The sequence below is a fragment of the Cervus canadensis genome, chromosome 2 (genome assembly GCF_019320065.1).
Source record: "Cervus canadensis isolate Bull #8, Minnesota chromosome 2, ASM1932006v1, whole genome shotgun sequence".
Classification (NCBI taxonomy): domain Eukaryota; kingdom Metazoa; phylum Chordata; class Mammalia; order Artiodactyla; family Cervidae; genus Cervus; species Cervus canadensis.
The window spans coordinates 90,031,519-90,052,130 of record NC_057387.1 but is presented as its reverse complement, the minus strand read 5'-3'; the positions used below and the strand labels follow the sequence as shown (position 1 = coordinate 90,052,130).

The window sequence follows — 20,612 nt, the reverse complement described above, 5'->3', positions numbered from 1 at the left end:
GTAAGTAAATGGTGTTTGCCAGGGCCTGGTAAGAAGGGGAAATGGGGAGTTCTTGTTTAACTGGTACAGTTTCAGTTTTAGGAGATGAAAAAAATTTTGTAGATAGATGGATGTGACGGTTGCACAATAACGTGAAGGTATTTAATATCACTAACTGTATACCTAAAAGTGGCTAAAATGGTCAATTTTATATCATGTATTTTCCACCACAATGTTAAAATACCCACTTATCAGGAAAAAACCGAACAATATGCCCCCCTTCCCCAAATAAAAATTCTCATCCACTGGGCTCCTTTCACATGCTCTGTGAGAACAGTAATTGATTCACCCATTCATTCAGTAATATTACGTCCCCAGGTATGGTTTAAGGTTCTTGGGAGATATCAGTGAATAAAAAGATTCAAGTTCCTGTGGATGCCAAAATCTAGTAGAAGGAAGAGGAGACAAATAAGAGAAAAACACAGAAATTTACATAGTACACTATGTATTAATAAACCAAAATACAGTAAGAAGGAGTAGAAAACATTATGGTGGGAGTGCTGGGCTAGATGATAAGGTGACATTTTGGCCAAGATTTGTTAGAGATAACAGAGGTCATCCTGTGGATATACGGAGAAAAATCATCCTATGGATGATTGGAATGGGGAACAGCTAAGAGCTGAGTCTGTTTCTTGAGCAACAGTAAAGTCAGTGTGATTGGAGCAGAGTGAGCACAGGTAATAACAATGAGATATTATTAGAAAGCTTTAGGCCATTGTAAGGCTTTGACTGTATATAATTTGAAGGTAGAATCAGTAACATTTATTGATACATTAGAGACAGAGTAAGAGAAAAGAACCAAGGATGATTCTAAGATTTTAGGTCTTAGCAACGTTAAAGATGAAATTACCATGGGTTAGGATGGGGAAAGGTCTTTGCTACATTTACTGTGAGAATGAAGACCATTCTCAGCAGACTGTCAACATTCCAGAAAAATTCCTGACATTACTCTGAAAGGACAGACAGTTATTGTGAAGGGCCCAAGAGGTACCCTTCAATCACATCAATGTAGAACTCCGTCTCCTTGGAAAGAAAAAGAAGAGGCTCTGGGCTGACATATGGTGGGGAAACAGAAAGGAACTGGCAACTGTTCACAGGATTTGTAGTCAGAGCATGATCAAGGGTGTTACATTGGGCTTCTGTTACAAGAGGAGGTCTGTGTATGTCCACTTCCCCATCAATGTTGTTATTGAGGAGACTAGTTCTATTGCTGAAATTTGAAATTTTCTGGATGAAAAATACATCCACAGGGTTCGGATGAGGCCAGGGGCTGCTTGTTCAGTATGTCAAACCGAGAAAGATGAGATGATTCTCGAAGCAAATGATAATGAACTTGTGTCAAATTTGGCTGCTTTGATTCAGCAAGCCACCATAGTTAAAGACAAGGATATCAAAGTTTTTGGATGATATCTATGTTTCTGAAAAAGTAACAGTTCAGCAGGCTGATGAATAAGATCTGAGTGGTCCGGCTGCAGAAACAGCAAGATGCCAGATGGTTCTATGGATGCAACTGTGATATTTTAAAGAGGCAATAAAAAGTCTTTTGATTTGAGAAAAAAAAAAAAGATGGGGAAAGATTCAAGAGAAGCAGGTTTGGGAAGGAAGATTAGGTGTGTGGTGTTAGACATGTTGTGTTAGACATCTCTATGAGATGTCTGAGTGGAGATGTCAGTAGATAATTGGATACAGGTGTCTGGAGTTCATGGAGTTAGAAATCAACATGGAGAGAGTATGTAAAACCATAAAACCAGATGAGAACCCCAAGGAACAGAGACAGAGAAGACAAGCTCAGAGTCTAAGACCTAGAGCAACATAACATAAAGAAGTTTGGGAAAAGAGAAAGAATTAGCAAAGAGACAGAGAAAGAAGGACCAAAGAGGCTGGTGGAAAACTAGAGACATCATCTGAATGTGAGTCCATCTATTACTACTTCCTTAACCTTGTGAAATGGCTTCATCTCTCCATTTCTTGGTTTTCCTTGTCTGTACAATAAACGTAACAGCAATTTTCTCAGGTAGTTGCTGTGAGAATTAAACAAGACCAAATATGAGAAAATAGCACATGCAGTGCTGGAACTAAGCAAGTGCTCAGTAAATGGTATCTATTACTATGATGATAACAACAATAAACATTAGCCCACTTCCAGTCTACTATAGTCATCTACCACTTTACAGGAAATGAGCTAGGAACTGGAACTGAAAGAGAAGACCAACAAAGGCAACAGAAACCTACACTGAGATCACAATCTACCATTTTAGCCTTACTTAACCTGACTATTTCTCTATCTATAAGTAAGCTTTACCAAAATATCTGCTTTTCTTCAAACATGCACTATATGTCCTTGCTCTCTTTGCTTTAACTACGCTTCCCATATCTACTTATGTAGGCCATTCTTTCAAGGCATACCACAAAAGCCACCTTCTGCTCTGAAATCATTCATGAGTTGCCCTAAAGGGAGGCCATCTCCCTTTTCTTTAAATGCTTGCAGCATTAATGAATTCTCATTGTACTTACCATTCCTCAGTGTGGGCAATCAAGAGTTAATTAAAATGTATTAACCTTTCATTTTATTCTCTTATCTCTTTATCCTTTCTTATCATATAATATCCCTATCAATACATTAATTCATCAGTTCAATAATGAGACTCTAAAAGAGCTCATGTATTTTAAAAAGATACAATTTGACCACTTTTATTACAATAAGCTTTTTAGAAATCTTATTTGCTGTAGTTCTAAATTTTAGGTTAAATCCAAACCCAGCACTACATTAAATCTTTTTTTCTACATATCTGCTTTTTTACATTCTTTATTACTTATGTTGGATGTTAATCTTCAAGCTGAAAACAAATAATGCACACTGTTGAATTTCATCTTGATATTTGCCCAAGAAATTCAAATTGTGAAGGCATTTCTCTACTAATCTTTCTCTACACTCATAATCCTGAATTTGTCACAATCAGCAAATTTCTACACTGAATAACTCACTCTATTTTCATCTGGAAAAATAAGGCACCCTATTTTTAGCATGATACTGAAGTATTTACATGTTTGAGTCTACTTCTAATTCCCTGCTCTCCTCGACAATAAATGAATAGAGAGAAATAGTTACTTAGTTGAAAAAGCTTTTAGACTCTATCAGCCATAGGTTTGAATGTTGGCTTTATTGGTCAAATCTAATAAAACTGTAAATCTTGACCAAGTTACTTAATGTTTGTATCTTCAGTTTCCTGACCTTTAAAGTGGGAATATGGGATTTATTTGGTGGTTCAGTGGTTAAGACTGTGCACTTCCACTACAGGGGGTACCAGTGCAACCTTTGATCTGGGAAGTTCCACATGCTGCAAGGTGCAGCCTAAATAAATAAATAAAAGTATGACATACTTGGAGTGTGTGAAAAGGCCAAGACTCTAAAAATAATAATAAAATAAAGTGGGAATAATACTTAAAAGGTTTAGGATAAATGGAAAATTAGATTCCATAAGTAAAGCATGAAGACAGTATGCCAGAATAACATTTAGCTTTTCTCTGTATTATTAACAGAATCTATGTACTATTTGTAAAGTTATTACATTACCTATGGGAAGCCATTGATTTTTATTTTTTATTGATTTTATTTTTAAAAACTTTTCTTATGACAAATTCAAAACAGATAAAAATACAAAGCTAATATAATGAACCCTTATGTATTTATTGCTTAGCTTTAGTACTTAGCAACTTTATTTCCTATACACACTCCAGTTTAACCACTCTACAAGATTATTTTGATACAAACCCCAACTTAATCACTTCATCTCTAAATCTGACATAATGTATCTCTAAGATAAAGACTTGTTTTGTTTCTCTGGTTTTGGCCATACTATGTGGCATGTGTGATCTTAGTTCCCTGACCAGGGATTGAACCTGTGCTCCATGTAGCGGAAGTGCAGAGTCTTAACCACTGCACTGACAGGGAACTTTGAAGACTGTTTTTTAAAAGACAAAACTATAATAGCATTTTCATATCATCTTAAAAAATAAAAAAATTTCTTAATGTCAACTTGTCCAAATTTCTTTCATCTCATAAATCTTTTTTTAGTTGATTTATTCAAATCAAGTACAAGCAAGATCTACACGTATTATTTACGTGATACGCTCCTTAAATTTGTTTTTACTTTTAAGTTTCTTCCCCCTTCTCTTTTTTTTCCCTATAATATTTTTGTTGGAGAAACATGGGAAATCCCAAGGGAGTTTTGCTAATATGGGAAGCCACTAATTTTTAAATTTAGGTCACGATCCATAAGAATCAATGCTGACTTTGAAAGTGCCAAGAACACTGTCTTTTATAAAGCAAAAAGACATTTTTATTGGTTTTACTGACATTTGCTAGAGTATATATTAAGCTCTTTAACATGAACAGTAAATGAGATAATGTTAAGAAAAGTAGAAAGTAATACACAAACACCATTATTATTATTGGTAGAATGTAATAGGATACATTTAGGTTGGTGCAAAAGTAATTGCGGTTTAATATTGTTGAAATTTTTCATTTGATATTGGAATACATTCTTAAATAAAAGTGATTATGTTATATATCATTTTGATGTGCCTTTCTTGTTTTATACTTTTTGCTATTAAGTTTTACTTGCTGTTTATTTTATATGCATTGCAGACTATGAAAATGATTGTTAGACAAAAAGCAAATTAGAGCAGTCTTCATATTTAAGTTCAAAAATGGGTCAAAGCAGCAGAGACGACTCACAAAATCAACAACGCATTTGGCCCAGAAACTGCTAACAAACATACAGTGCACTGGTAGTTTAAGAAGTTTTGCAAAGGAGACAAGAGTCTTGAAGGTGACGAGAAAAGTGGCCAGCCATCGGAAGTTGACAACAACCAATTGAGAGCAATCATTGAAGCTGATCATCTTACAACTACACAAGAAGTTGCCTAAGAACTCGTTGACCATTCTACAGTCATTTGGGATTTGAAGCAAACTGGAAAGGTGAAAAAGTTCAAGAAGTGAGTGCCTCAAGAACTGACCACAAATCAAAAAAATCGTCACTTTTAAGTGTTGTCTTTTCTTATTCTATGCAACAATGAATCATTTCTCAACTTGATTGTGAGGTGCGATGAAAAGTGGATTTTTATGTGACAACCAGTGACAAATAGGTCAGTGGTTGGACAGAGAAGAAGCTCCAAAGCACTTCCCAAAGCCAAACTTGCACCAAAAAAAGGGTCATGGTCACTCTTTGGTGGTCTGCTGGTGGTCTGATCCACTACAGCTTTCTGAATCACAGCAGAACCATTACATCTGAGAAATATGCCCAGTAAATCGATGAGATGAATGGAAAACTGCAACACTAACAGCTGATCCAATTCTTTTCTGAGACAACGCCCAACCCCATGTCACACAACTGACACTTCAAAAATTGAACAAATTGGGCAATGAAGTTTTGGCTCATCTGCCATATTCACCTGACCTCTCACCAACTGACTAACACTTCTTCTTCAAGTATCTCAACAACTTTTTACAGGGAAAATGCTTCCACAACCATCAGGACACAGAAAATGCTTTCCAAGAGTTTGTCAAATCCTGAAGCACAGATTTTTATGCTACAGGAATAAAATTTATTTCTCATTGGCAAAAATGTGTTGACTTTAAAAGCTTCTATTTTCATTAATACAGATGTGTTTGACCCCATTACTGTCATTGTTCAGTCGTTCATTTGTGTCTGACTCTTTGAGACCTCATGGGCTGCAGCACACCAGGCTTCCCTGTCCTTCACCATCTCCTGGAGTTTGCTCAGACTCATGTCTAATGAGTCGGTGATGCCATCGGACCATCTTGTCCACTGTTGCCCCCTCTCCTCCCGCCTTCAATCTTTCCCAGCATCAGGGTCTTTTCCCACGAGTCAGCTCTTCGTATCAGGTGGCCAAAGTATTGGAGCTTCAGCTTCAGCTTCAATCCTTCCAATGAATATCCAGGGTTGATTTCCTTTAGGTTTGACTGTTTTGATCTCCGTGTATTCCAAAGGACTCCCAAGAGTCTTCTCCAACACCACAGTTCAAAAGCAGTAATTCTTCAGCACTAAGGTCCAACTCTCACATCCAAACATGACTCCTGGAAAAACCATAGCTTTGACCCTAGTTAAAATGATTTAAAATTCAGGGTCTGAAAGCACAATTACTTCTGTACCAATCTAATAACTATGCAATAATCTTAAAGCCATAAGCAAGTAAATAGGAGAATATAATTGATGAAGACCAAAAAAAAGAAGTTGAAAGAAAGGGTGATGTTTACTGTTCAAAGAAAATTATTTCCTTACCTGAATCGCTTGCTGCAACAACAACTGTTCCACCAGGAGCAAAAGGATCATTGTGCTTTAACGTTTCTACCTAAACAAATTACACAAAGTCATGATTGAGAGAGGAAACTTTTCATAGCTGAAACTTTATTGCCACACCAAAGAAAATATTCTTCACAAACTCTAAACTAATTAAGAAATACAAGGCATTAGGAACAAGTGTTTACCCCTACTGATTTGCAATCTTATTAAAATGAAATGATTCATATCATTTTCTAATCTTTTACTGTAAAACATACATTCAGAAAAGTGTATGGAACATTATGAACCATTTAATAAAAGGTATCAAGTGAACATCTATGAAACTGCCAAAATCTCAAAAGTCTTCATGTGCCTGCTCTAATCACAATCCCATCCCTCCCCTCTGTAAAGATCATTATTACCCTGGCATTGGTGGTACCCATTTCTTTCCTTCATAATTTTGCTACTTATTTAGATGCACACTATTCTTTAATTTTCATTTTGAAATAACTGTAGATTTCTAGAACAGCTGTAAAGATAACACAGAGACCTCTTATATGCCCTTCACCCAACTTCCTCTAATGTCAGTGTGTGTATGTGTGTGTGTGTGTGTGTGTGTGTGTGTGTGTGTGTGTGTGTGTGTGTGTGTGTGTGTGTGAGAGAGAGAGAGAGAGAGAATGCTTTCTATTAAAAAAAAAACTTTAGCCACTTTCAATAATAAGTCATGTAAAAAATCTGGATCAAATGATAAGCGTGAATGGCTACAAAGAGTAAGGACTTTGTAAATGTTTTACAGAAGCCAGAGATTCTGACTACCGAACTATCTTCCTACTTCAGCTTGGTTTTAAATCATAGCCAAACAAAATGTATATCTAGGAAGGTAACTGAACTTTCTCTTTCTGGCATCAGGTTCTTTTTAAGAGGCCAGCTAAAAGTCTTGGCATACAATTAGATAAAAGGGGCACAAAAAGAGTTTTGGAATATTTATCTCCTACTCTGACTCATGACTATCAATGTCATCTGTATTACATGATCTACTTCTAATCATCAAGAACTTAGGTATTACAACTGAACGTAAAAGGATATTACAGAGCTCAAGTGAAACAGATGTATTTGATAAGAGAGAAACAACTCTCACTGAGACTTACCATATATTTTCTTTTTATAAAACAGGACCCATTAAAACAAAACTACTTGCAGAAAGAATAGTGATGTTTTTAGAACTGAAAATTTTAACTGATGCTTATCTTAACTTACACCTTTTATAAAATGAACACACTAGCTTGTACTCTGATTATCTGCTAAATGAATAAACAGCAATAAAGGGGAAAACAATCAAGCTGGTCTGTATAGCAAAGTAACTCTCCATGGTTCCTAATATGATAGTTAAAATACCAATGTGAGACAAGAGTCACTGACATGATAACACAAGCCACCAACTATTAATGCTTCTCTCAACTGTGAGAGAAGGAAAAACTAACAGACCTGGTTTTAAATAGCTTGTAGATTTTATTTACCGTCACAGAGAGAATAGAAAAAGTAGGCCTACATGTGTGTCATATATAATTCTATTCATCATACACTGTGCACGCGTGCTAAATTGCTTCAGTCGTGTCTGACTCTTTGTGACCCCATGGACTGTAACCTGCCAGGGTCCTCTGTCTATGGGATTCTCCAGGCAGGGATACTGGAGTGGGTCGCCATGCCCTCCTCCAGGGGATCTTCCTGACCAAGGGATCAAACCTGGGTCTCTCATGTCTCCTGCATTGGCAGGCAGGTTCGTTACCACTAGTGCCACCTGGCAAGCCCACACACTTACCCTAAAGGGCACTGAGACAGCAAGAGGCGCAGGATGGACCGTGCAGCCCATGGAGGAGTAAGTACCCACAAAACTCTCTGTGTTATGTTCAGTTTGGTAATTAGGCAATTTAGTATACGAAAGTAATTTTCATGACTAAAATTCAGATGGTATGATTTTATAGAATTAATGTTCCAAATCCTCTTATAAGGTCACCTAACCTAATCTATCACTGAAATTCTCTCTTCTCTACATCGGCCATCCATTTCCTCCTTTCACAGTATGACTTAGCATGTACATAGTAGCTACCATATGCTAGCTAGGATAGTAGGAAATGGCACTTGTTGTTTTGGTTTGTTTTTTAAAATTATGTCCCTCTGAGAAAAGAGACCACCATTGAAGGAACAGAAAAGACTTGTGGGGAAAGACTCGTATCTTAAAGCATCAACAGAGGCCTGTTTGAAAAGAAGAAAGATGACCAAAAGCAGGGGTTTGTAGTTAGGAAAAAATGCGTTTGAATCTTAGACTACAGTGGTGAAGACCTTAGATTTTGGTCAGATAGAGTCTGAATTTAGTTCTGTCACTTACTAACTTACTTACATGTAATAACCTCTCATTTACTTTATCTTTAAAATGAGGATGATACATGAGCCTCACAGGATTACTGTGATGCTTAAATGAGGTAACACATGAAAAGAACTTAGCACCATGCCTGGCTAAGAAGAGATCAGATAAATGTAACTATTATTATATTGCCAATTTGGTGTTTAGTTTACAGTTTTGAATGGAGAAATTAAGAACTGTCAGCAAGGGCACTGCTGCTTTCAAAAACCAGGCAGAAAGGAGAAAAAGTAGTAGAATGAATGGTAGAAAAATTTCACCAGGGGAGAGGAGAAGAAACATGTTTATTTTTAAATTAGGATGAGCTGCTTTGGCCTCTTGCTTTTTAAACAATAAGAGTAGATAACAAGAGGCTAAAAGAAGGTGAGAGGGAAAGAATTCAGGTTGCGGGCAATTCGAGAAGAATTTGGCAAATGGGTCCACACTACAAACTGAGTGTTGCAGGAACACAAAGTATCCAGTAGCCTGTGGAAACCACAAATATTCAATTACAGAGGCATCTGCTTAGTTTTACAACAGTGGAAAAAACCAGTTGCTGGCCAAGTAGTTCATTACTAAATACAGTAAGGAAGCAATTCAAGAATACCAAAGTTTATTACCTTTAAAATAATCAATTATGCTTTTAAGGAAGTTCTCTTAATCTAAGAGTATTAAAAGACAAAATTTCTGCTTCACGTGTTTGTCAATCAACTGCTCCTCTCTAGATCTCGTTTACTTACAGGTGTGAAATATCCTGTCTCAAAAAATAAGACTTCAAATAAAAACTTAAAAAAACCAAACAAGGAAAAAAAAGTAAAAACCTCTCCAAAACCATTGATAATTATTGAAATTGGGCTATAGATACACAGAGGTTAAAATACTTCATTATGTTACTCTATTTTGCAAGTGTTTAAATATCCTAATATAAAGATTTTGTTTTCAAAGCCTCCAGACTTGGTTGCCTGACCTTAGTTAATTTTTCTGAGTTCCAGTGCTCTTATTGTTAAAATAGGGACACCAACACCTACTTTGTAAGACTGATGTGAAGATTAGAAACTGTGAATATAAAGCCCACAACAGTACTTGGATTATAGTGGGTGGTTATTAAATAGTCATTGTTGTACTATGTATATTATCAAGAGAGTCTGACATTTAGTGGGAATTAATACCTCTTTGCAAGAATAACACTCTATAGATAAGTACACAAAATAACAGAAATGATTTTTTTTTTAAAAAGATCAATGCTGTTCTTTTTAAACTGATTTCATTATTTCAATAACGCATACCAAATATTTCCAAAAAGCTTTACTGAAGACTGGCTTATGGACTTTTAATCATTTATTTTTAAAACCGCCAATGGGATAGTATTTTTTCCTTTGAAGGGTAGACTTGATATTTGGATGACATGAGTATTCTGTCAATTTCAGTGGGTGCTCACAGTGTGAAATGCCAGTCTGAACCAAAAACTAGATAGGTTCGACGAGACTGAAATTTTTATATCACCCGTCAGAAGTAATCTATAAGAGAATTCTTTCATCACTGTGTATTTCAAGAAACTCACCTAACTCATCTATTTGTAGACAGAATACAAAAGATCCACTGTATACTCATTTTCTTAAAGACAAAATATAATAGGCCAATAAGTCCTTTGCTTGTTATCTATATGCCTTATATTGCCACTTGGAAGGAACAGGATTTACAAGAAAGGTAAAGGTATGAGTCTCATTCCCAGGAGTTAGTGGCAGTTTGGCAAACAATTTTCTTGTCTAGAGTGAGTACTTACTGAATTATTTCTATCTTTTGGATTTGAAAGACGACTCAAATAGTGTATGATTTTACTACTGGTAAATTGCTTTTTTTCCTACATTTGTCTCTTTCCCTACCTATTCTCTGACCATTAAGCAGAAGTTAACATATATTTACTGATCACTGAACCAAAGTACAGGCAGGGCATGTGTACTAAATTTTTTGTAAGATATAGTTCCTACCGTCAAGAAATTTACTATCTAGCAATGATTAATGATTTTGTTATTTCACCAGACAACAAACTGTCTGCTCTTAAAAAGAAAAAAAGAAACTCACTTAGAACATCTGTGGTCCATTTAACATTTTTTAAACCCCACTTACCGATGTATTACTGCTATTGCCGGCTGCACTAAAAGGGTCAGTACTTGAAGTGGCAAAAGGATCAGTAGAAGACTGCTTGAAGAAGCAGTCAGATGCAAATGGATCTGACCCTTTGAAAGGATCACCACCAAATGGATCTAAAAAAAAACACAAATATGAGAGATTAAAAATTATTACTGTAAATTTCCTGTCTCTGATGACAACTGCCTTAATTAAAAGGCATTTTGAACTCCTGTAGAGTCTAAGTCAGGTACTTTATGACTACTTATCTGGGTCATAAAAATGTATAGACAGTTAGATCTAGTTAAGCAGTTTTAATTAACATTCTTTCCTACTTGTTCATTATTCATTCAAAGCAAGTCAATAACTCCAACACTTATTACACAATGTTGCCTATACGCTAGGTTTAAATACTTTCCTCTAACCTGGTGATTCTAATTTTGGGGGTGGGGAAAGGATCACAGTTTTCTTTGTGGTTTTGATAAAAGAGCTTTTCACCCAATAAACTGATTTTTTTAATTAGCACATAATATCAAGTGATCCCACTTTAAAGACCCTTATTCTATGCTATTATAACTAAGAAGAAAGAAAAAAAGAACACATAGGAATGTTAAGTGAAAGTGTTAGTCACTCAGTCGTGTCTGACTTTCTGCGACCCCATGGACTTCAGCCCGCCAGGCTCCTCTGTCCGTGGGATTCTCCAGGCAAGAATACTGGAGGGGGTTGCCATTCCCTTCTCCACAAAGCTTCCTGACCCGGGGATTGAACCCAGTTCTCCCGCACTGCAGGCAGATTCTTTACCATCTGAGCCACCAGGGAAGCAAAGAAACAACAAAAATTTCTAAATGTATTTCTCTTTCTGGGCTCAATGATAACAGCCAACAGTTTGGAACAGGTTTGGGAAGCATAACTAAATGGCACACCAGATTTGTGAAAATCCCAGAGAAAGAATCTTAAAAAGCCTGACACAGTAATTATTTAAGATCTGTAATAGGCTATAATTGAATGGGAAAAAAAAGTCCTAAACCCTATAGTAATGTAGATCATTTTATTTATCTAATCCTTGGCTAATAACAAGAAACCAGTGTATTAAAAGCATCAAAGAATCATTTGATGTATTAAAAACATCAAAGTATAAGCACTAATGTTATTTTTTATAAAGTATAGCTAACAGTTTACTAAGCAAATTCACAAGTATCTGTCACTTTTTCTCTGAAAATGCCAGGCACATACAACTTCTTAGTGACGCCTTAGGTCAATTTTAAAACTGAATAAAAAGGAAGTCCATTCCTAAAACTACCCAACTGTGATCTCTCATTCATAAATATAACAAAAGCTTATAATTAAGAAGAATTAAATTAAAGTTAAGAAGGACTTCAATAAAACACTAACCAATTTTTCCAAAAGGATCATCCTTGAAAGGATCACCTGTGATAAAAGAAATATGCAGAAATCAAAATCACAATATTTACTGTTGTGGCACCATTACTTAAAGGGTAACTTCTAAACAAAAGCAACGTTTGTTTCATTAACTCTACCTCAAAGTAGGTAAGACAATGAATGCTGTCCACCTTTAGGAAATATTTAAAATGCTAATAAGTATCACTATTTTAATAAGGGAAGAACATCAATATACCTCATAAAAGAGGCAAATTTGAATCAGAGCCAACTATACTTACCTCCTGACCACAAGGTCAGATTACATGGAGGGGAAAACACAGGCTTGAGGGCAAGAATTTTACTAACAAAATGTCTACTTTTCACAGTATTCCTGGATGGGTATTACCATCAACACTTCAGAAACAAAGATACCAGGCTTCACTGAAGTACAAAAAAAAATGCTTAAAGAATTGGAGGGTCTAGAAATAAATCCTTACACATTTATCATCATTTGATTTTTGACAAGAGTGCTAAGACAATTCAATGGGGGAAAGAATAGTCTTTTCAACAAATGGTACTGGGACAACTGGATATCCACCTGGAAGAGAATAAAGTTGGACCCCTATCTCACACCATGAAATCAAAGACACAAGAGAAAACATTAAAAAAAAAAATTAGACTCCATCAAAATTAAGACAACATTGAACACAAGAATATAGTTGCAAATCATATGTTTGATAAGGGACTTATATTCAGAATATGTAAAGAACTCCTACAAATCAATAATTAAAAGACAAACAATCAATTTAAAAAAGGGCAAATGATTAGAATAAACATTTCTCCAAAGAAGATATAAGGATGGCCGATAACCACAGAGAAAGATGTTCAACAATATTAGTCATTAAGGAAATACAAATCAAACCCAAATAAGATACCACTTCACACTCACTATGATGGCTATAATCAAAAGGATAGAGAGTCACAAGTGTTGGCAAAGATATGGAGAAACTGCAAGTCACATATACTACCGGTGGGAATATATATAAATATATATATATAAAATGGTACAGACACTTTGGAAAACAGTTTGGCAGCTCCTCAAATGATTCAACAGAGTACTATGATCTGATATATACCCCAGAGAAAAGTAAACATATATTCACACAAAAACTTGTACATAAGTGTTCACAACAGCATTACTCAAAACAGCCAAAAAAGTGTAAACAACCCAACAGTCCTTCAACCAATGAATAAGTAAAATGCAGTACATCCATATAATAATATTCATCAATAAAACAGAAAGAAATATTGAAACATACTAAAATGTAAGTAATCCTTAAAAATATTAGGCTAAATGAATGAAGCCAGATATTAAAAAGCATATATTGTATAATTCTGTAAGTATGCACATCTACAGAGACAGAAAATAGATTAGTGGTTGGGCGAATTGAGGGTTAGGGGAACAGGCAATGACTTACACTGGGTATGGAGTTGCTCTATGGGGTAATAAAATTTGTTTCAAAACTAGATTTTAGTGAGGATTATACAACTACGTAAATGTACTCAAACCATTTAATTGTATACTTTAAATGCTCAATTTACATATCTTTTAACACTACATATATATATATATATTAATAAAGAAGCTTTCTTAGAAGAGTTCTAATTTCTAGGCTCATTTTGGCCACGCCTCTGAGCAAATTATTCCATTTATGTATCTTAGTTTCCCATCTTTAAAACTGGTAAAAAACTGACCTATCAGTTTCACAAGGTGAGTTTGGAAATAAATAAAAAGAAGTTTAACATAAGTGGTATTTAACACAGCTTATGATGACATCAGGTATTTTAATTTATTGAACTTATGATTCTTCAATAAGACTTAGGGAGCTACTAACTACTATAGGCAGGGATCAAACTACTAACTACTATAGTTTCTGTTGTTGTAAAAGCATGGTGTTGGCACTTTTGGTAAATAATTGCTGGTTGACTTAAGACGGCCCAATCTCTTCTCTTTCTTTGGGTCTCTATTCTGAAGGAGAAACATACTCTTAATCAGGGGTTCCTAAGGCATAATCAAATGCTTAGTTCCAGAATTTAGTTGCCTGGAGAGGACAAATACTAAAGTCCGACCATATAAAAACATCATTCTCTTTTCTACTTTTGCTATAACAAGTAGGCTCTCAAAACTGAAGCCCAAATTCTTATATGGTCCTTTTTGATAAATTTGTAATGTAAATAATAAGAATACTTACTGCCAACAAAAGGATCAGACTGGAAAAAATCCAAGTTTGAATCTGCAACTGGATTTGTCAGTGAACTTGTTTCTACATTAAATGGATCTTCCTAAAAATAATTTAAAATTTTAAAAAAAGGTTTTAGAAACCAAAAGTTTTAAAAGGTAACATCTTAAAATAAAACAGCATGTTTGAAAAATCAACTGATGGTAACATAACAAATATTTTTGTGGTCATAAAGTCCATTTAACACATTTTTCTCTTTCTTTAGCATTAAATAGTATATAACCCATGTTGAGAAGAGAATAAGAACATTTACATATTAATATAGAATTATTTTACCTCTTTTGAATGTCTGTCACTATTAAATTCAGGACAAACTTTTTCATTAACAGCTACAGTCACCTCTTCATTTTCATCAGTCACACCAGAAGGCAGTATTTCAGGACTACTTCTTGCCTACAAAATATTAATCCTTCAAAATATTAATTCTTCACAATATATTTTCTACTTGGCAGAGGAAACTGACAAAGAAGAGTCAAAAACTACTAAAATTTTTAAAAGATAAGCAAAATATATTCATTGGATGACCTCTATATTTCTTAGGAAAATGATATCATCAAGCCTCAAAACCACTCAAGGCCAGAAAACCCCAGTTCTTCCTTAACTACATCTCTCTGGTCATCCCCCAGCTAGATTCCAAGTCTTACGGAGTCTACTTCTCATCTAGTTCTCAAATCCTTCCATTCTTCTCCATCCTGACTGTCACTACCATTAATTTATAGCATCATCATTTCTGGTACATATTACTGTAGTAATAATATTCCAACTGTCTTCCTGCCTCCAATATTTGTCCTCCACATCTATCCTTCTCAGGGCAGCCAAAGTAATAGATCTGAAACATGAATCTAATCATGATCTTCTGGTTAGAAGTCCTTCAATGATGTCATTGCTTTCTGCATTTAGATCAGTAGATAATAAGTCTTAAGAAGTGGCAAAACCAACTTCTATTTCATACCATCCTATGTCTTTGAAGGATAACCTAGCAATTTGCATTTTGTGCTTAAAAGAATATTGTGCAATTCAAGACTGCACTGTACAAATAACATTAAATCTATTAATTTTAAATCCTTAGTATCTATCAAATTTGTATTCTTCTCATCATCCCTCCTGCTACTGGTTAGATCCAGGTTAAAACAATTCTCACATAGACTACCCCAATAGTCTCTCACCATATCTCAGTATGTCTAGTCCTATTCTCCAATCTACAATCCAATGTAAAAAAAATTTTTTGGTGGCACCCTACAGCTTGTGGGATCTTAGTTCCCTGACCAGAAATTGAACCCAGGCTACAGCAATAAAAGCACTGACCAAGTCCTAGCCACTGGACTGCCAGGGAATGCCTTATCCAGATTTTCTAAAAGGTAAACTCAATCCTGTCACTTCTTGCTTAAAAATTCTTCAATGGCTACTCGCTGTAGTAAGGCAAATTCCCCAGTGCTGCAAGATGAATAGAAATTTCTTACTCTCTGGTCCTTTCTGACCTGAAAGTGGTCATTTTTATCTAGGCACATAACATAATCACCTAGGAGTTTGTTTTTTAAAACATATGTACCTGGGCCCAACCCAGAAACTCTAGTTCAACAAGTTTGGAATGGGGCACAGATATCTCTATCTTGATAAGAAGTACCAGAGGCAATGCAGGTAACCCATAGCAGACAGCCTCATCTCCTACCAATACATTCCTCACCATCACAAAACAACCTCGGAAAACTTCTCATGGTCCCGTGCAGCATGTTTTCTCCCAATACATACTTATGCTAATGCTGTTTCCTCTGCCAGAAATGTACCACCTTCTCCTTTGCTTAACCTCTTCTCACTTCAGTGGTCACTTGTAAAGCTTCCCTATGACATCATCTCTGAGCCTCCTCCAAGTTGTCCTACCTGAATACCCTATTTACTTTATCACAGCCTTTTAACATAGTGTTACACGACTAGACTGCATGCAGCTGGAAGACGGGGTTAATGGTTTTTTGTCTCTGTAGCTCTCATTCAGAAGAGCAGCACTCTTGCATTAGCTGATATTCTCAAAAAAAAAAAAGTAAATAAATGTCTTCAATATTATGAAATAATTACTTTCAGCTTTGGATGAGATTACTTAAAAATAAATACTACTTTCAAAAGTTACTACCTACAGAACCACAACTTTGAAAACACGCCTCTATAACAAATAGATCAGTTAAAATTACATTTTGCACTAGTTAAAACTGTTAGAACCCACTCTTCCTTTCCCAATTGTCTCAGATGAGGCAAGGCCACATATTTATATTAGGTATGATGTCAATAGAACTTTCATCTGAATCAGTTTTTTTTCCTTCTGAAGTTGGTTATGGAATTAAAGGAACTATTGAGACTCACTGGAGACTCCTGGTGTATGGGCTCAGACTCTGGGTTGCTCTGGCCTTCAGTGTGCTCATTAAGATTGGCTGTTTCACTGCTGCTGGTACTGAGGCTGCAATAATCTGTAGCACCATTTACAAGAATGCTGTGTGGACTACTGCACCAATTTAACTGATTACTATGGTTTTCCAGCTCTTTCATTTCCACAAGTTTCATTTGCATCTGTCAACACAAAGAAGAAATACAAAACAGAATTTACTAGAAAGACATTTTTAGACAACAACTAGACAAAATTACTAGAAAGACTTGTGATATAATAGTAACTATATGCTTAGACTTGATCAAGGATAAATCTGCTTCCATTAAGGAATGCAGCATGACTTAGAGAGGATTTCAGTAATCCATCCCAGTAAGTTCTCCTCCTGAAATTACAGTATATATGGATTTGCTTTTGTACATCTTTTGAAAGATCCAAGAATTTTAATTCAAATATCTGCTAATTGGCAGTCCTTTAGAATTTAACTAGAAAAAGTGTCAGAGTATTGGGAAAAAGATGGCAAAGCAGTAGTGCAAGGCAAATTTTGTGATGACACTTTAGGAGAAGAAGAGGAAATAGAGGAAGAGTACATAAGACTTTGGAGCCATTCATATTCCTATTGGGAAGAAGAGAAGTGAAAACAAAGGTGCAATGAGCTAGTGTCCTATCCCCTGGCATTATTTATTAATGGGCTAGAACCTTAAGAAGTAGTGTCTAAATCTAAAATATACCAAACAGGTTAAATGAAGGACAAAGTTTTTTTAAATTTCAATATCCATTGACTTTCTACACCTGGGACAATGCAATAAATTGTAATATATATAAAAAGAAAAATGTGGGGAACTAGAAGGAAAAGAATGCTTATTTATACCAATATCTACAATAAAAACACATTTACATATATTTCAAAGAAACTGAGACAACAGAATAAAAAAAATGTTTCTAGTGAAAAAAACAATAAACAGAATTTTACTGCATAGTATCATTTTCATAAAATATATATATATTTTAATTACATTGGCGTCCTCTATTTATTAGCATGTTATATATATTTTTTGTTTCTAGCAAATATAAAAATTACCTATTGACATTCTGTAAATCTCTGTTCCCTAATCTTATTCCCCTAATATTTCCCATAAAGTTTTTAAGTTGCTCAATTTGGAATCTATAAATTTACCAAAGGAGAAGTGAGGTTCATAGCCTGGAAAAAGAACACTATATTGGATAAGCAGACAGATGTACATCTAGCTCTATCACTTTCTAATTATTAGGTTATCTTAGTCAAAGTACCCTCTCCAAGCTTCCATTTTTTAATCCACAGAGGTAGTAAGAGCTATCTTCATAGAAGATTTTTATGTGAAGTAAAAAATATATTTAAAAGAACTCTGTAAAATGTAAAGGCCTATGTAAATGAAGGACAGTGTGTGTAAAAGTACCTAGCATACTACATATCTCACTACTATAACAATTAAAATTTCCTGTTCCTTTTCTACTACTCTATTTTTAAAATGTTAAAGACTAGAGCCTTTTGAGGATAGAGACCAAATTTTTGTTATTAACTTTGTATCTCTAACATCTAGCACAATGATGCATACTATAGGTGCTTAATAAATGTTCACTCAAAAACACAAGTATTATGCTTATATATTTAAACAGTGGGCATCAGTATGTGTGTGTGTGGGTGTGTGTGTGTGTGTATGTATATATATATATATACACATCTCATTTTGTGTGTATATATATTGTGTATATATACACACAAATTGCATTTCATTTAGGATTTAAAATAACAATCAAAAATACTACACATTTATAACACAAAGCATATGCCTTGTATATTCCTAGTGCTATAGAGCAGTGGTTTATAAACTTACTTTTAATCTACAGAAAGAAATAGAGTTTACACTTCAACCCAGTAAATATATATGTACATATGTCTCTCTGTGTGTATATATACATAAAACATACATACAGATGCATATATCATACATATAACTATACATTTACACACATACACAGGGGTGAAACAAGTTTCATGAAGTAATACTCATCCTTACTATGTGTAATGTATGCTGTTATTTCCTATTCTCTCATTTCATTAAATAATTTATCATGATCATTAAATCAATTTTAATGCTACTACCTTGTAGTCTAAAAATTTAAACCATTACTCACCATATAGATGAAGCAGTCGGGTGAAATGCCTGCCTACCAGAGAGTTCTATGTAGGACAGTTTGTTCCTTACTTATTCCTGAGACAAGCAACAGAATCATGAATACAACCTGGCCTTCCTGTGTCTGAGTCTCCCAGGCACCTGTCATTTAAGCCTGTGTTCTCCCTCACTCTCTAGGTAAACTTGGAGGATATAGAAAAAAATCATCACACAACTAACACAAGCTCTCTGCAAACTGTGCAAGAAAAGTACAACAAACATTTAAACTGCCAGAAATACTTGGATAAATAGTATACATTGTGCAAGCAAGTTACACAGAGTAAAGGTCAAAGGTTTTTTGTTTTCTAGAAAATTTGTACGAGGTAAGAAATGAAAATAAAAATTCAGCAAGTCACAAAATCTCTCTTTAGTTATCCCTTTTTCCAAAAAAGCTATAGCTAAGTTTTAGAGAGCAATAAAGGTATCAGGCTAATTTACAACCAAATTTCTTTTTTATAGGCCCATGGGAATATGCTGCCCTCTGTGGGAAAGACACACAGTACCTGAGTCAAGTGTAAGAATTTGGTATGTTTATTCTTAAGATTTGGAGATCAGACACAAAGATCTAATCCCTTCTACAAATATCTGAAACACTTGGTAGTACATCCTGCTGACACTATCTTCCATGCTCAAAAACATGGCTTTATTTTCTCTCTGATAATTTATAATATCCGGAGTCATTTCTATTTTTCTAATTTATGCTCTTTCCTTTGAAAGAAATCCCCTTTCAAAAAAGTCAAAGAAAAGAAAATTAAAAAACAAGCCAGAGACTGGAAAAATTATTTGTAAATCAAATATCTGATAAAGGACTTATCTCCAGAATATACATATATATATTTTTAAAAACTTGTGTAATAAGACAATCCAAAACAGGCAAAAGACTTTACCATCTGAGCCACCAGGGAAGTCCAGGCAAAAGACTTTAAACAGACATTTCATCCAAGAGGATGTACAAATGGCTCACAGGCATACGAAAAGATGATCAACATCTCTAGTCATAGAGAACTGCAAATTAAAAACTATGAAGTACCACTTTACATCTACAAGAACGTCTGTAATCAAAAAGACAATAAAGTGTTGGTAAAAATGTGGAGAAATTGGAACTCTTACATATTGCTAGGGCAAGTATTAAAATGGTACAGCCACTTTGGAAAAGTTTGGCAAATTAAAGTTAAAAAAAAAGCTTAACATAACTTTACAATATAGCCAACTATTTTATATCCAGGAGAAATGAAAACACATGTCTACATAAAGAATTGTATGCAAACAGAAAATTCACAGCATCATTTTTCAGTATATGTGCTGCCGAAGCGAGCACAATTCACAGCATCATTATTCATAATAGTCAACAGGAAGAAAGAATCCAAATGCCCATTAATTGGTGAATAAATAAACACACCTTATAAAATGAACTATAATTTTGTTACATGCTACAATATGGATGGGTCTCAAAAACATTACACTAAGTGAAAGAAACCA

At 34.8% G+C, this 20,612-nt stretch overlaps 1 protein-coding gene and 1 pseudogene across 8 annotated transcripts in view; one reads left to right on the top strand and one right to left on the bottom strand.

Moving 5' to 3' along the window:
• The window catches only part of EPS15 (epidermal growth factor receptor pathway substrate 15), a 139,510-nt gene that overhangs the window by 21,577 nt on the left and 97,321 nt on the right, over positions 1 to 20,612 (bottom strand). For all 8 annotated transcript variants that reach the window (XM_043461355.1, XM_043461358.1, XM_043461359.1 and 5 more), the window contains exons 16-21: positions 16,902 to 17,105; positions 14,826 to 14,942; positions 14,502 to 14,592; positions 12,262 to 12,297; positions 10,870 to 11,006; positions 6,345 to 6,414 (exon numbers count right to left, since the gene is read on the bottom strand). In XM_043461355.1, the coding sequence (XP_043317290.1) occupies positions 6,345 to 6,414; positions 10,870 to 11,006; positions 12,262 to 12,297; positions 14,502 to 14,592; positions 14,826 to 14,942; positions 16,902 to 17,105 (655 nt within the window). The remainder of the gene's footprint in view (positions 1 to 6,344; positions 6,415 to 10,869; positions 11,007 to 12,261; positions 12,298 to 14,501; positions 14,593 to 14,825; positions 14,943 to 16,901; positions 17,106 to 20,612) is intronic.
• On the top strand, positions 901 to 1,492 carry LOC122437368 (annotated as a pseudogene).